General features: G+C 33.8%; 1 protein-coding gene across 1 annotated transcript in view; it reads left to right on the top strand.

Moving 5' to 3' along the window:
* The first annotated feature begins 689 nt into the window (after positions 1–689).
* Positions 690–18,572, top strand: part of LOC141480405 (uncharacterized) — a 47,567-nt gene continuing 29,684 nt past the window's right edge. The window contains 3 exon segments of the mRNA XM_074170345.1: positions 690–860; positions 6,810–7,306; positions 8,541–8,835. Coding sequence (XP_074026446.1) covers positions 690–860; positions 6,810–7,306; positions 8,541–8,835 — 963 coding nt within the window.

Genomic DNA, 18,572 nt, shown 5'->3' with positions numbered 1-18,572 from the left:
CTAGCGACGTATATCTCACTCTTACACCCACACCACACACACAAACACCCTTAGGGGCCATCCATAAAGTACGTCACACGTTAATGGGGAGGGAGGGTATCACCGAAGTGTGACATCGTGTGACAAGGGGTATGGGGGGTCAATAGTTTTGTGACATCATATGTTAAAATTTAAAATACTAAAACGCAAAGTTTGGATGTGAATTGAAAATTTTAAAAATTTACGAACTTGATATATATTTATTAATAAGTTAGCATTCTTGCTATGAGATAATCTCTCATGCAACGTCATTTAACTTCTAGAGCGGCGTTGTAATACAAGTGAGATTCTCAAATTCACGAGAATTTTGAATGGTAAAATGCGAGACTATCACATGTTGCCCAGTACGACGTTCTAGTCTTTGGCAATTATTAAAAGGAGGATTCTTACCACCACCTGTGTTGATTAAACAAAAATCAAATGGTTATGTAGTCGCAGGAAGTGATGACAACGAGGCTAAGTTTGCTCCATTATTACTACAATTGTCATTAAATCTCCGAGCATCATCCTATCTGAAACAAGTTCCATACGATAGTTATTGCCCTAGTGTCGAGTCATACATATTTAAAAGATCGTGTAGCGTATGTAGTTTATATTTTTCCTCATATAAAGCCGCTAATCAACACAAACAATCACATAAAAAACAAGAAATGTTACCTATAGCAAAAATTCGTCCTCAAAGAATTGCGGCTAGACGTGCCCGAGAAATTCTCTGTTTAATGAATGATGATGATGCTTTATGGATGGAAGAGAATGATGTCGACACTAAGGATGTTCCTGACGTTCAAATTCAGAACGAAAATGAAGTGCCTGATTTACCAGTAATAGCTGATATAAAAGAGTGGATCCAAAGTCCATGGACACTCGATAATTAAATTTTTTATCTTTAATTAATATAATTAATCGTTTATTATTTTCTAACTAGTCGTTTGTTTTTTCGGTTTTATGAAATGTTGGACTTTATATTGATTTTATTAGATTATTATTTAAAAAAATAAGTAAAAAATGAAAATAGCTGTTTTCTCTCGATTATTTTCAAATACATACATAAATTTAAAAAATGTGTGACGTCACATCAGGATGGGGGGGGTTATAAAAATGTGACAACCTGTGACAAGGACGGGGGGAGGGGTTCAAAAGTCCTAAAATTCGTGTGACGTACTTTATGGATGGCCCCTTATATGAAACATCAATTCTTCCCCATATCTAAGATTATTTTCCTATCTTCTACATGGAAATGGCGTTACAACTTTCCTAAAATTCTACGGATTTCTTTGAATTCCTCCGACACTCATTCCATCCTTCTCTGCAACGATTACGTCACACGTTCTCTCTCCCACTCTCCGAAATACACCTACCTCGAGTTGGGTGGTCCACAAGGTTCCGCTCGGATGTTATGAAAATTGCAAAAAGTTCAACTCCATAATAAAATACGTGGGATTTGTGCCAGAGCCCGCCTTGTTCATCTACTAGTGGTTTGAATTTCCCGCTATATGTGCGGTAGCTTCTGATTGGTTGACTGAATGACGGCAAAAGTGAAGTAGTGGTCTCTGAAAGTTTAAGGCTCAATTCACACAGAATGGTCGTCTGGCGAAGACGAGGCGCGGACCTTTGTCCCTTCCGTGTGAACTGGGCCTGAGGTCCAAAAAACGCCAGAATGGACCTGATTAAATTTGCACGTGTTTAAGTAATGGTTCAGAACTCCTATAGCTATATTAGTATTAACGTTATGTTTTTCTCTTAAATGATGTATTTTGTGCCACCCTGTTCATATTGATGCCATTTTTTCTTGAATGGTGTATTTTCATACACCCCAAAATTCGAGAAAAACATACCGTTCTGAGTGAATCATTCCAAAACGAAATGTTTGACGATCGTTGGTTTAGGCGTTTAGGGCCGTGGGATTGGCCACCGAGATAACCGGATCTCACGCCACTTGAATTTTTCTATGGGGTGTGTTGAATGAAAGTGTGTACACTGAATTCATCATTCCAAAGGACTTCCGTTCAGGTGCAGTCTCAATAATGTCGATATTTTATATAAATGGTTTTATAATATACTACAAAAATGAATAAAATGCATGCTACATACGTATATACCTAATTATCACAACACAACAAAGTTTTGTTTCGGGGTTGAAATTAGATGATTTTAATGTATTTCCACGTGTTAAAACCGAAAGTGACCATAAAAATTATATATTAGCTCTTGTTTTCAAGATATAGTATCATTATATTATATATATGTATATTGAGTTTTCAACAAATGAAATATTTCATCACCAACAGTTGGTACACATGTTTGTTTACATAACACCCCTCTCATCAGCTGTTCTTAAGTAGTAAACATAACCTATGTGAGTTTGTCAATTGTACGCACGTGGTTGCTATTGAAATTATCGTGTGAAGTTGATTTTTAAATTAATTTAAGTGCTGATCTGAAATGCCTCGAAAGTGTGAATTCTGTCGATAGCTTTTGCTATATATGTGGTGAAATAACATTTAAGGCTCAGAAACGTAAAATGACACCTATCGTTAAGACAGCCTATGAACATTATTTTGGTGTGAAAGTTGGGGACCAAGATAAATCATGGGCTCCTCATATATGTTGTAATTCTTGTTCCGTCATATTGCGAGAGTGGCTGAAAAATAAAAACCGGACAATGGCTTTTGCAGTACCTATGGTTTGGCGTGAGCCTACCAATCATACAGACGACTGTTATTTCTGCTTAACTCCTCCCATTAAGCAAGGTTTATCTATGAAGAAAAGAGGAACGGTTAAATACCCTAATCTCCCATCTGCTCTTCGGCCTGTACCACACTCAGACAATTTGCCAGTCCCTTCTCCACCCCAAAACTATGAAATTTTAGAGGAAGGTGATGAAGACTGTTTAGAAGAAGCAACCCATCCTTCTACATCCTATGACCCTGATTTTGAGGTAAGCGATAGGTCTAGTGATCCGCACAGAAGTAGTCAAGCAGAGTTGAGTGACCTTATAAGAGATCTTCGCTTGTCTAAGAAAAGGCTGAGCTGTTAGGGTCAAGACTACAACAGTGGAATCTTCTAAAACATGATGTGAAAATATCTCAGTACAGACAGCGTCAAAATTTGCTTCCTTTTTTTGAGAAAAAAGAAAACCTCGTAGTTTGTTCTGATGTTAATGGTTTGATGGACTGCTTGAATTTGGATCACACTCCATCTGAATGGAGACTGTTTATAGACTCTTCAAACTTAAGCTTAAAAGCTGTACTTCTGCATAATGGAAATCAGCTACCCTCTATTCCTATAGGTCATGCAGTTCACATGAAGGAAACGTATATAAATATGAAAACATTTCTCCAATCAATCAAATATGAACAACACAAGTGGCAGATCTGTGGTGATCTGAAAGTCATTGCTATACTTCTAGGAATGCAACTAGGGTTCACCAAGTACTGTTGTTTTTTGTGTCTGTGGGACAGTCGGGATAGAAAATCTCACTATAAAAAAATGAACTGGCCTACACGAGACCTAAACCCTAATGAGAAAAATGTAGTTTACGAGTCTCTTGTAGATCCTAAGGATGTTCTCCTTTCCCCATTACATATTAAGTTGGGACTAATGAAAAACTTTGTGAAGGCCATGGACCAGGAAGGACAAGCTTTTAAGTACTTGAGAGCAAAGTTTCCCAGGTTGAGTGACGCTAAAGTCAAGGAAGGCATCTTTATTGGGCCTCAAATCCGTGAAATCGTAAATGATCCTGCTTTTGACATGATTTTAACAGGAAATGAAAAAAGAGCCTGGGAAGCCTTTAAGGGGGTTGTACATGGGTTTTTAGGTAACAAAAGAGATGATAATTTCACAGCATTGGTTAAAGAGCTTCTTCAAGCTTACCACCAACTTGGATGCAACATGTCCTTAAAAATTCATTTTCTTCACTCTCATCTTAATTTCTTCCCACAAAACTGTGGAGCTGTGAGTGACGAACATGGAGAAAGATTCCATCAAGACATTGCCTTAATGGAACAGAGATATCAGGGCCGTTGGAATGAAGCAATGCTTGCAGACTACTGCTGGTCTGTGTGTAGGGATGCTCCAGAAGTGTTTTATAAAAGACAAGCTAAACGACAGCGATCTTACAATGAAACGGATGGACTTAATTGAAATTTGGTGGTACAAACTTCTTTTATTTGTAAAAACACCAAGAATAATGTTTTTTTTTATTAATTTTGTACTTAAAATATTCTAAAAGAAACATAACAATATTGTTTTATGTACTTTCACTTTTCACGTATAGTATAACTACTCTTTAAGATTAAGTACTGTGTATCTCAAAAACCAGAGCTAATAAAAATTTTCCATTGTTATTTTCGTTTTTATCACCCCAAAATTAGTAGAAATTGACTAATTTAGTGTAGGAAACATTCAAAAAATATTTTTTTTGGTGTTATGTTATTATTGTTTGTTACGCGTACTCGGAACGTTATCTCTCAAACAGCGATAACGCCACCGCTAAAACTGGTTATCCACTTCCGTTCTGGATCTCTCATAATACCACTACTATTATGGACAGACTAAATGATCTATTGAAATAAGATATAAGGAACACTTAGCACACCTAAAATATGGAAGACCAGAAAAATCAGCAGTCGCCCATCATATTTTGTAACAATGCCATTTCACAGTCTGTAGTTCATTAAGATTAGTTAACAACAACAGGTGTCTAGATGCCTACGAGAGTGTAGAAATAACTAAATATAATAATAATATTATGAATAACGATAGTGGACCAATACTTTATGTTATACAATATAGCTGTTTAAATCTGTTTAAAATCTGTTGTTGTTTGTAATATTTTAATCATCAGATTTACCTAACTATTACATAAGACCACATTATAAAATTGATTTAGGACAATTATGACGCAGGTACATAGCAGAGGTATCTATCACCTGGTGATCGAAACACGTATCGAGGTGTTAAAATAACGGCTTGGTTTCGGGATAAAACTCTAGTAATATTAATTTTTTCATTTGATCAATACCGCAGATTGCTGAGGAGAGTGGTATGATGACTGCTACCTAGGACCTTCCGACTTATTTTTTAGTTTTCAGTACATTTTTCCATAAAACCATTGAACATACATTTTTTTGACTTATTTTATTTTCCAGGTTTAGTTTCTAATTTTTATCTACCCTAATGCCTAATGTCACAGTTTTCGGCACGTTTCGACCTTTTACCTTAACTTGGGTGGGGTATCGCTAACGACACAGAGTCCTCGACACGATACGAAATCTTGACTTGGGTGGGAGATCCATAGTTGTAACCCGATTCTGAGTTGACAAAGTTCTTTTGTATAGATTATATTGGATTTGCATCTTTTTCATAGTGTACTACTATAGTACTAGTCAAGCACTGTCATTTGTACCTATATTGAGGTAGTTGTGAAAAAAATATATAATCCGCCATTGTGTAGCTGCGGCCATCTTGAATTTTTATCTTTTTCAAAGTGTACTACTATTCCACTTGTCAAGCCCTGCAAAGAGATATTTCCAAACCTCTACAAGATAAAACAAATCAATTAAGTGTTTAAAAGAGGGATTAAATTGAAATGCCAATTTTCCTGATCTCATGTCTGGCAAAAGTAAAAGAAACTGTTAAAAGAAATGGATTAGGTGGATTTCTAGAAAAAAATTGAAATTTTGTCTCCTGTGCAATAGCGTTAGGGCGGCCAGATCCATTCGGGATACAATAGCTACAGTTTACGTCAAAAATATCCCACTTGCGATGATTATGAAAAGCATCTGCTTTTTGTTGAGTTGGTTCTGACTAATACTCGGAAACTATTTTTGATGGATTTAACTAATATGTATGAGCTTCACAGTTCCTTTGTTAGTTCTTAGTTAGTTAGTTAACAAAGCTTTTACACGACGAAGTAAATTTTCCAGTATATAATCTGGGAAAGTCTACAAAATTTGTTTTTACAAGTATTTTGAACCAGTATGTTATTTTTAGAATACTCGTAAATGCTTCTTCACCAAATAACCAAACATCACTCTACGTCAAGTGAAAACAGAGGATATGTATTGTCAAGCTTGAAAATTCGGATTGGTGGAAAAGTGAAGTCTTCATCTCCTGAAGACGTGAACTTGGTTGGTGAAACGCGCGTCGAGAAGATTACCTATTGCACGTCTGGTGCACTTCTAATGCACCTGCTGTCAGTATGTCCAGCATATGCGGTCTCAGCCTATATCCATCGACAGAACGCAGATTAGTGCTTTATTACTATCTACCGAACTTTTACTGTATTGATAAGACATAGGTCTTGCCCTATGGTCCCCGGGAAATATTGAATTCATTGCAACTATTCAATACTCTCCCTCAGGCTCATAAAGTTTATAAGTCTGATGTAGTTCTCTACCATCAGATCAAGACGATATTTGTCGAGGAGTTTTCAGCTCCGGTGAGGCGAAAATCGTCCGAATAGAGATGGAAAATGGATAAAATGTCGAAATTTTCTCTTTGAACTCAGAAGACTCTCCAGATCACTCTATTAAGATAGTTGTTCTTATTATTGGAGTCGTTGGTGAAATAATGCCCTCTCTACTTTCGAAACTTTAGATCATGCCGACTTGCCGCACGAAGGCAAAACTCTTGGCCAGACAAATGTTGAAGACTGTCATCCGTTCTGCTTAAAGTACATAATTCTCGGCCGTAATGATCACTTACCCCACGGTGTGGGGAATGGTCATTGGTTGATGATGTCATAAACTATTTTCAAAAATTTCAAGACATATACTGAGAACTCTGTTTTTATTGTGATATTTGTATGTCTAGGTGTTCAGATAAAGACTGGTGAAGACCCTCTGACTGGTGAAATGAAAATGAGTGGTTTCAATAAACAGCAGCAAAATAGAAACAGTAAGTTTGCATCCAATAACCGTTTTACTAAGGTCAGTATGCGCCTTCTGAAACTGGCAGGGCACGAAAATGTTCAATTGCCACCACAACTTCCAAGCAAAATTGAGGAAAAACGGGGAAGAAATAAATTTGAGACTGAAAAGCCTGTACAAAGTGAAAATCGTACTCATAGAAACGGCAGATTTGAAAAAGTCAAACGAAGAAATGATAGGGACCAGAAGGTAGAATGTAGAAAAGTTGAAAGCCGTTTGGAGGATCATCGCAAGATATGCAGAGAAAATGAACGGCGATTAGAACATAATCGTAAACTAGATAAAAGGGACATAGAAGCAAAAGATACAGATAGAACAGGCAGGGAAAGAGAAAGGTAAGATTATTCATTTATGTTCATTTAAATAGATAATAATAATGATAAAGTTTTGCATACCATTCCATTTATTACACAAATACAGAAAATCTCGTTTGGAGTTTAAAAATGCAATTGTTTTAATGAAGGTTTTGTAAAAAGCGCATAAAATTAAAAAATTAAAATAAATCAGTAAAATGAGGTATTAAAAAAGATAACATAACATAGTAATCCGTGTGAAAAAATGATTTTCAAACTGAAAATCCTGCCACAAATATTTTTTCAAAGAGTAATTCACAGCAGTGATTCATGTCGTCAGAAAAAATATACAATAAACATATTTCTGCCATGGGGTACAAAGACCTTGAGAGAGCATTTAAAACAACGTTTAAGGCACCTTTATGATGAACTACACGTATGCTGACAAGGACAAACAGCCCTTCTTGAAAATTTTCATTTTTGGATTTATTGTGTTACTGAGCCAGAGAAAGTAGGCGACCTGTAATATCTGAATGAATGCTTTCTTCATAGAATGTGTTTGAGTAAATAACACTAGGTAACAAAACCACATGTTTCACTTAACATTAGCTTCTTCAGGAGTGTTCACTACTAATAGTTAATAGTTGCCACTGCTAATAGTAGAACTTTCGAACCAAGAAAGAAATGTCATGTTCTGTCACATAAAAGCTGGAGGATAGAATCCATATTTAAACAATTACCCATTAGCATTATTGAATGATACAAAAATTGATTTTTCTGTCTCAATTTCTACAGAAAACATCCACAGCGAGAAATTGAAATAGATAACATGCAATTATGCATGAGAAACACCATACAATGCAATAAATAAAGTATTTTGTATGTTAACGTAGAAGAATAAGTTTTGAAATCAAACTATTTCCTTTGAAATTCTGAAGGATGATACAATACTCAAATTCTTGTGTGTTTCTAGAATATTTGACAATACTGAAAACGTGTTCTGTCACAATGATATATAAAAACATCTAAAATCTATATTATAGAAAAAATTCAAATTGCTTCAACACTGAATTTAGTTGATACCATTTAAAGGAATAGGTAGTACTTATATGTCTCCTTTTTATTTTTTTAATGTTAATTTGTAAATTACACCTTGAAGAAAGTACTCTTGGCATTACCTGGAGGCTGATTTTACTTTTTATAAAATAGTGCGGGCACTGCAGAATACAAGTGCTCTACAAATTTTGTGATTGAGTAATCACAATAATCTTTTCAGAGGAAGACGACGAACACCAAGAAGGTCAAGATCTAAGAAGAGATGTCACAAATCACATTCTCGCTCGAGAAGGTCTAAAAGTAATGAAAGATCGAGAAAACGATCTAGATCTGAAACGAAAGAGGCCACACCTAAAAGTCAACAGGAAAAAGAAAAGGAACCTATTTTACGAATTGACAGAGACGCAGAAGATAAATATAGAAAGTTACTGATATTGAGAAAAAAGATGGAATTGTTGGAACTGAAGAAACAAGAAGAACAGGTAATTTTTTCTTTTAACCTCATAAATGTATCGGTTTTTATAATATCTGTATCATAAATGGTCAGTTTCTCTGACTTCTCAATATTTAATTTAAGGATAAGAATGAATTACAAGTGCAAAACAATTTCTTGACAAAAATAATGTAGTTACACGTGAACCCACTTGGCAATTAAATATGAATAATGGTAGGATAAATAATTAAATCGCTCATCACTATTTGCAAGTCTGTGAAGATAAAATATATGTCCATTGATGAAACATCTATCAACTTCAGAAATAATCTGGGATTAATAGAGGTTAGAGAATGTATTGAAGCATGAGGTTCGTGCTTGTTGCGAATCATTTCAATAACTACTATTGCGATTACAATTCAGGCATCGCAAAAATCACACATCTGCAATGTTTATATTCATCCAAACCAGATTAAAAGTGCAGAAGAATACCCGACCGCTCTTAAAAAATACCATCTATCTTTCTGTGAACCAGAGTTTTTCATGCTAATGGACTTTGAAGTGACCGTCATCCCATACACATCTCTTAAGAAAAATCCAAACAATCCTTTACTACTTCTCCGAAATGGCTCTTCAAAACAGCAGCCTCGAATAGTCAGGAAATGTTCCAGTGGTTAACGATAAATTTATCAAGTCCAAAAACCCATTTCCCAGTATTTCAAATGTTAAGTTGATTATATTCAGATTAATTCCATTGTCATCTGAATTATTTTCCCCAGGTATCTCATTTGTTGGTATAATATAACTGAGAATATGATTATAATCATTTATTGGTACTATACTTTTGGTTAAATCTTTCAAACTGTCAACGAAAAATGAATTAAAATATCATGCTACTTTTGCTTCATTTGTTATGAGAACACTATCAAATTGTATACCTTTGAATTCTTGTTTTCTATTTCCCTTTACTAAACCTTTCAGTGCTTTCCGCATAGCCCTACTGTTTCCTTTATTTTTTTCGATCTTTGATTCATAATTCTTTTTAGTTACAATTCGTATCTTTTTGGTAACAAAATTACGACTTATTTTATATTTATCCCAGTCACATTATAGTTTAGTTTCCTTGGCTTTTTTATGAAGAAAATCGCGTTTTTTTTAGATCTGCCATGATTTCGTCTGTAAACCACACTTTCAATTTGAAATTATTGAAATATTGCTTCCTTTTGAATGGATCATGTCAAGCATCTACAACTTGTTATTTGTTATGAAATAATCGATCAATGAGGATGAATCCTTGGTGATTCTGGTATAATCGTCAACTAATTGATACAGTCCCATGAATTTAATCAGTTGTTTGATTTTTCGGGTGTAAGTTCTCTGTGCCCAAACATTCATAAAAATAATATCTTTCAAAATTAGTTCAAATTTCAATCCACTTTTGATATATATGGTAACTCCTCTCGTATGTCTGCTGGATGAATTATAAAGTACTAGCTCATATCCATTTATGTTAATTTCATAAAGAGCAATATCATCCGTAATGTGAGTTTCTGATAAACATACTAACAAGGTTTCTCAACGAGATACAGTGCAACAAATCATCCAAGTCTTTGTGCATTTGTATAGAAAATGTGCCAACTGCTTATTTTTATTTTTATCCTTAACCTGAGCATTAACATCCACACCCTCACTTGCTATAGATCTGATTGTTCTGGAGTATCCATGGGAAAATTTTCCTTGTCACTTAAAAAAAATATTAAATTTTTATTTTCAACTACATATCTTAATATCTTAATAGATAATTCGTTTTTTGTAAAACATTTACCCTTATCGTTATTTACATCTATAAAATTAACGACATTTTTTGTACATTTATTCAACTTATATAGATATGCATTCAGTTTGTAATTGAATTTGTAAATTAATTTGTTATACTCATTACTCATACAGTGAGGAATTGATATAACATGCAAATTTGTATGTAGACAGCTTTTGAGCTTACCATTGGGGAATGTTCCTCAATTTGGGTTATTACAGCAAATGCAAGTTTGAACAAAATAAAGTTGAGTTTGATTCATGAATTTCTCAAATTCACTTCGAAAAGTATTCAAATTGATGTTTCAAATGTTGGGTTTTAATTTTTAAAGGGATTTGTTTCTAATTCACATATTGAAATAATTTATACGTACCTAGATATTCTACTTTAAAAAAGGAAAATTATCTTTATAAATCAACAATTAAGGCAAAATATAAATTATAGTTCAGGACCACCTCCACAAGCCACATAAACAACAGTTGTTTTGTTATTTATTTATATAGAGGAAGATAGGTTAGGTGCACAAAATGTCATATGTCACAGAATGTCTCGGAACTCGGAACATAAGTAAACAGAACAGCACGCCTCAGAAATATGTCATCTTTGTTTGTCTCATACAGGTAACAGATTCATTGTCCTTTATTAGCTATAATCGATGTTTCCAAATGGTGAAATAGAAACGAATCCCTTTAAATGTTGAATGCATTATTTCATTCCTCTTTTTAAAGTATTTAAATAATTTTTTAAAGAAAAAGTTTGAAGTGATAAGTTTAAAATGCGTTGTTTTAGAGCTCTTTTATGAAACCTACTTGATTTTCGTCAGGAAGAACATTTCCCGTTTTCTAAAAAGTGGGTATTGTTTATTTCAAAAGTTATTTGATCCTCCTAATATAATAATAAAATCATGTAATGTGAAATCTTTTGTCAAATGGGGTAAGTTTTCGATAATGCTGTTCAGGCAAGCGAACGGTTTAATAATTGACAAAACTTTATGATTTTCAAGGTGGCGATTCAACATTTCACCTAACTCAACCAAATTGATCACATAAGAGAAATATTTTAACAGAATTGCTAGGTTTGAAGGTATTTGTTTTACTTCTGCACATTCTATTTGTATATATATACAGTGTGTTTCACTTCTCATGGAAACACCCCCGTATCTTCAGTAATATTCAAGGTGGAACGATGAAACTCTCAGGACTGATGGAAATGCTTAAAATACACCTATCACCTGAATGAGGTTGGTCAAAGTGATATACACTGTCCGCCACTCGCGATGGAACTCCCCATTTTTAGGTAAAACATATTACGGCGCAAAATAGTTCGCTTCCAATACCTGAACCCCTTCATTCTATCTGGAGAGTACTCTCAGGTATGAAAGATACAGATGCTGTGAGATGCTATCATCCATTTTGAGCCTATCTGAGGAAAATGTCACAGCACCACATTCTCAGATTATCGAGATAGTGATAGTTTGAAGCAGTGTGAAAAATTATTGATGGCGGCATCTATTATAACTGAAGAAGATTATTCGTAAGTTAAACTAACTCTGGTTGCTGAACATCCAAATTCTATCCCAACCAGAAGTGAGAGCTCTCGATTGATGAGCAAAAACTGCAAAAAATGGAAAGAATGTATATTCAAAGGTTCACATCTCAAAACTGTACAATTCTGAGCTTTGGCTGTGTACACTTTCAATCAGCACATCAAGAACTACAACATATCAAAATTTCGGCAAAATTCAAGGCAAGCCATTTCTCATAAGAAATGTGCGGGGTCCTTTATTAAAATATTGAGGAAACATTTTACCATCCGAAACAAAATTAATCTTCATACTCATTGCAACACCGAAACAACTGTCAATTTTTAAAGAAAAAATCGCACTCGGTGAACAGGTAGAATTTAGCTTATTTTACCTACTTGCTGAATTGTTGTCTGAAATCATTTAAAGGGATTGAGTTACATCAGTTTCATTGAATCATGCGGTGCCCTGAAATCACCATGGAAAACAGTTGCTCATTGATATTTACTGCCAACCTGACAATATTGTTGAAAGATCTTGTTATTTCTAGTATTGTTGTTCTTTGAATCACCGTTGTTCCTGTTGTTTCTGCCGTGTTTTTGTTCCCATTGTGTTTATTGTACCTGTATTTGTGTTGGATATTGTTCCTGTGTTCCAGTTGTTTTCTGTTCGTGAGTTCCTGTTCATATTTTAATATTTCTGAAGTTCCCATTTTAACTGATATCAGCTCATTTTGATTAACAAAGTTCAACTTGGCACGTCTGTCACTTCAAGCAAAAATTGAAATTGTTTTAATTGTTGTTGAAGGGGTGAGGTCTTATCGTGAAACGGCCGCTGAATTTAATAGAAGACACCCGCTAGAGGTAGCTGTACATCCTGGAACTGTACATTAAATATACAATCTATTCGTGAGCACCGGCCAAGTAACAAAGGACAGAAAAATTGTAAAACATCATATTGATGATGATACGATATTGGCGGCTCATTAAGCTGATCCTAGAATTAGTTTGAGGAACTTATCGCTTCAACTCAATATGAGCCGCAGTAAGATATGGAGGTGTTTAAAGAGGCATAAAATGCATGCTTTCAAACCCAAATTTTTACATACTTTGCACGAAGGAGATGAAATCCGCCGTATGGAGTATTGTTTATGGATGCAGGGAAATTATCTCAATGACAGGAATTTTTTAAAGTATATCTTATACAGTGATGAGGTTACCTTTACCACGAATGGTGTTGTATCTTCCCAGAGCAAGAGGTTTTGGGCTGAACAAAATCCAAATTGGGTGGTGAATTGTAGAGAATTGGTGTGGTATCCTGAACGAAAATATTATCGGGCCATTTTTTTTCGATCAAAATTTAAACGGACGACTATTCGTTGATTTTCTCGAAAATACATTTTCCGATGTGTTAGAAGATCTACCTTTGGATGTGAGACACAGCATGATTTATCAGTTAGATGGTTCACCAGTTCACAATAGTGGCATAGCAATTGGTTGAATAGGAATCTACCTATGAAATGGATAGGACCCAATAGCTCTCTCGTAGTATGGCCACCACGATCCCCAGATTTAACTCCACTGGATTTTCATTTATGGGGAAACTTTAAAAATAATGTTTATAAGGATAGGCCCACAAATAAGGTAGATCTCCGTGCAAGAATTATACAAGCGTGTAGAGAAATCACACTTAGAGAACTGAGAAGAGTTGGAGGAAATGATAGAAGGCGCATAGAAAAATGTGTTCGATTGGAGGGAAATTTCATAGAAGGCACGAAAATATAAAATTGTCAACAGTTAAATCATTTGAAATTGATATATTTTTTTTTTTTGAATGATGCAACTAATTTTCCTTTAATTCAGTATTTTAATATTTAATGTGACTCACAAAAAGGATTTAAAGCTTTATAATTTCTATTTAATTTTCTGCGAGCGCTTTCGACAGCTGGTTTTACTGTCATCATCTAGGCACTACTCAAACTGACGTGTCATCCTGTTGTATGTCTTTTTATAATTAAAATTTTTTATTTTTCTAATTATATTTATTATAATTTAGATAATTAAATAAAAGTTATAAAGCTTCAAATCCTTTTTGTTAATCACATTCAATATTATATATATATATATATATATATATATATATATATATATATATATATCTCGAAAGGTCAAATTTAGTTGACTGGTTATTATATAACTATAAATTATTTATGATTTGGGTATTTCAGTCAATATCAGCGGGCTATGGAAACACTATTTTTTGTTATTCAATACTTTCGGAAAATATATTTTTCTCCTTTATCAAGAATATCTACAAAATAAAGATCATGTGAACAATATACAGTAATAGATATGTTACAAAAACTCACCAAAGTTAGTATAAAATATAAAAAAAGGCATATAAATCCAAACATAAAAACGAAAAGTCAAACGCAAAATTTGACGTTGAAAATTTTGTTACAGCACCAGAGAGAATGTGATTATTATAATATTTACACATACAGTGAGATTTTAATGTAAGTGTAAGTGAAAAATTATTAGTACATGATATTGAAATTATTTGTTCAATTTTATTTATCAAAAGTTAAAACGTAATTGTAAATTTGACTTAAATTTTGTATTTCTGATTTTTTGTTTAAATTATTATTATGTTTACTTATGTGAACCATTTTTAGAAAAAGCCTTTTGAATTTATTATTTTCAACTGTTAAAATTTTAGTATTTTGACAATCCATAACATGACCTATAGAGATAACATGTTCAGCTAGTCCACAGGAACGTTTGTTCCTGTTCTACTTTATCTCCAATTCTTTGCAATTTTGTACTAGATGACCTTCTAACTGAAATTTTAAATAAAATAGAATATAATATCCCTCTTCTTAAACAATATGTTGATGATATATTCTTAGCACTCCCTTCAGATCTTATCGAAAACACTCTTGACTTTTTCAACTCTTTCAATCCACATCTTCAATTTACTTGTGACAAAGAAGTTAATGATTCTTTACCTTTTCTTGACATGAAAGTCGTCAGGTTTGAAGGAAACATTCTTAAGACTACGTGGCACAGAAAAACTATATGTAGCAATAGGTTCATTAGTTATTTTTCACAGCATTCTTTAAGGATGAAAACCTACTTAATTTTATCTCTTAAAGAAAAAGTCACCAGATTGTCTCATCCGGATTTTGTTAAAAATGATTTAAAATTTTTAAAAAGTACCTATTCTAATGAAAAATTCGTATCATCCTAAGCTTTTGAATAATTATTTATTCAACTTACCCAAATTCAATCTTAATTCAAGTTATCCAAATTTACCTACCCTAACCTCACATAGTATTAGGTATGAAATTACCGAAACAGGTAATCCCTCTTCTAATGAGAATAATCAAATTATATATAATTATTCTATAAGATATATTCCAAATTTAACCCCTAAATTACTTAATATATTTCGTGACATAAAAAGTATTAGAATTTCTACCAAGATTTATAAAACAATTTCAACCCTATATTCTGAAATCAAAACCCCTCTCAGCAACAAAGAAAAATCTAATGTTATATATAGTTCTTCTTGTAATTCAATTTACATTGGTGAGACCAGTCGTAATCTATCTGGAAGAATCACTTCACATAAAAGTGACTGCAGACTAAACAAACGTTCCTGTGGACTAGCTGAACATGTTATCCCTTCAGATCATGTTATGGATTATCAAAATACTAATATATACATACATATATATATATATATATATATATATATATATATATATATATATATATATATATATATATAATATATAACTCGAAGATTCTCACGGATAAAGTATGATGAGCTGTTTTCTCGGGTTTCACTCCGTGTTCTGTGTATTTTCTCCCATAAGGATTATTTTCACAACGTTTCGGCAAAGTCTCATTTGCCATCTTCTGGTGATGTCTGGTTTTTTCAACTAGACTGATTAATTCGAACTCTGTGTCTCAATTTATAGGGATGGATGTTTCCCTTTACCTGCGTTGCTGCCACTACCTGTGTTTGCTCGACTACCTGTTTTGGTCTTATTACCTGAGCTGCCTCTCCTGTCTCTGTTATTGTACCTGTATTGTCATGTACCGAGTTTTGCCTCTGGAGTTGAGCAGTCTGATTGCTTGTGCGAAGTGATAAAACGGATCTCCATGTTGATGGTAATCTTTGCGCATCATCCCTCTTGTTCATATTATTAGGTCGTTTTTCAATTTCGATTGCCTCTCTGATTGTTCGTGAGTAAAAGTTTTCGTTGCTTGCTAGCATTTTTCTGTTGTCGAAATTGATGTTATGTCCTGTTTGAAGTACGTGTTGGAAGAGAGAAGACGTGGTGACTTTTCCCTTCACTGCTAGTTTGTGTTCATCTTTGCGAATGTTGATTCGTCTGTTGGTCTGGCCGATGTAAGTCCTGTCACAATCATGGCATGGTACTTCATACACTCCTTGTGATTCCAGTGGTATCTGATCCTTGGGATCACGAAGCATGGACCTTATTGTTCGTTCTGGTACGAACGAAGTTGATATGTTATGTCGGTGAAGAATTCTGCTGATTTTATCTGTTGTTCCTGCAATATATGGTAGTGTGGTTGTTATGACCGGTGTATCTCGAGTTTTTTGTTGAAAATACACAGAACACGGAGCGAAACCCGAGTATATATATATATATATATATATTATATATATATATATATATATATATATATATAATATATATATATATATATATATATATACAGGGTGTGCCATATAAAACTCCGCGGGCAAATATCTAAAAAATGAAAAAGAATATCTATATTTCGTGAAAGCAGATAATTTTGGTGTCGAAAGGTCCTCTTATTTACGTGATCCAGCACCAGGCGTCATCCGTTAGGGCGTCGCGACACCGACGCCAGTTTTTTTAAATAGTAACCCAGTATTTTCAATTGGTTTTTGGATTCTGCATTAAATTCTGAATTCAGCCATATAGCACACTTGTAGTTTTCCTTGAATACTGATGAAAAAAGTCAATTTTATTGCTTATTATAAAGAGGGCCAATGAATAAGTCAAAATAAATGCAATATTGTATTTATCGATCTGTCAGATTTGATGAATTTGTATTCAGTTTTGTGTTGGTTTTTCGTAAAATTGAAAAATGGTTCAATTTTCAAATGCAGAAAAGTTGAATATGATATGTATTTATGGCGGAGCAAGAAGGAATTCAAAAGGAGCAGTGATAATATACGCTAATAGGTATCCTGACAGAAAATTACCGTCAAACAAAACATTCGCTGGGTTATCCAAATCTTTGGCACGAAATGGATCATCATGATGATGATCAGTTTCAGAAAAAAATATTATGGAGTGATGAAAGCCGTTTCCATAACAACGGTATTATAAACATAATTGTCACTATTGGTCTGACGTGAACCCTCATTGGGTGCAAGAAACGAGATTTCAGTCTGTGTGGGGGGTTAATGTTTGGTGCGGAATCATTGATGGTTATTTGATAGTACCTCATTTTTTCAACGGAATTCTCAATGGGGAGAGATGCTTGTTTTTCTACAACATGTGTTGTCGAATCTCTTGGAGAATTTACCAATACAAACTCGACTGAATATGTGGTTTCAACAAGATGTGGCACCTCCACGTAATAATAGAATAGTTACCCAATATTTGGATGATGCTTTCAATGAGAAATGGATTGGAAATAAAGGTCCAATACCATGGTCAGCTCGAAGTCCAGATATTACTCCTCTAGATTTCTTTTTCTGGGGATATATCGAAGACTTAGTTTATATATGACGTCCACAAAATGTAGATGATTTGAAAAATAGTATCACAAATATTTGTGCTTCCATATCGCGAGAGACGCTTTTAGCTGTCGTGAATCGGGAATTACTAAAAAGATGCAATATGTGTATTCTACGTGAAGGAAGGCAGTTCTAACACTTACTAAAATGATTCTTGTTATCACTAATTTGAAACACTCATTTTAATTTGTACAGAAATGCGCAACTAGATAAAATTGAACAGACAATGAAATCATAACTGATGGATTCATTTTAATAAACTCATATTATTGCATTCATTTTGACTTATTCATGGCCCTCTTTATAATACGCAATAAAATTGCCTTTTTTCATCAGTATTCAAGAAAAACTACAAGTGTGCTATATAGCTGAATTCAGAACTTATTGCAGGATTCAAAAACCAATTGAAAATATGGGGTTAACATTTAAAATAATTGGCATCGGTGTCGCCACGCCTAACGATGACGTCTAGTGGTGGATCTCTACATAAATAAGAGGACCCTTTTACACCAAAATTATCTGTTTTCACGAGATAATTTTGGTGTCGAAAGGTCCTCTTATTTACATGATCCAGCACCAGGCGTCATCCGTTAGGGCGTCGCCCTAACACCCTGTATATATATATATATATATATATATATATATATATATATATATATATATATATATATAT

This window comes from Leptinotarsa decemlineata, unplaced genomic scaffold, assembly GCF_025532065.1.
Source record: "Leptinotarsa decemlineata unplaced genomic scaffold, Ldec_3_MD MMD2_P_RNA_scaffold_8, whole genome shotgun sequence".
In the NCBI taxonomy this organism is placed as follows: Eukaryota; Metazoa; Arthropoda; class Insecta; order Coleoptera; family Chrysomelidae; genus Leptinotarsa; species Leptinotarsa decemlineata.
The sequence above is the reverse complement of the archived record's forward strand: the minus strand, read 5'-3'. Positions and strand labels throughout refer to the sequence as shown.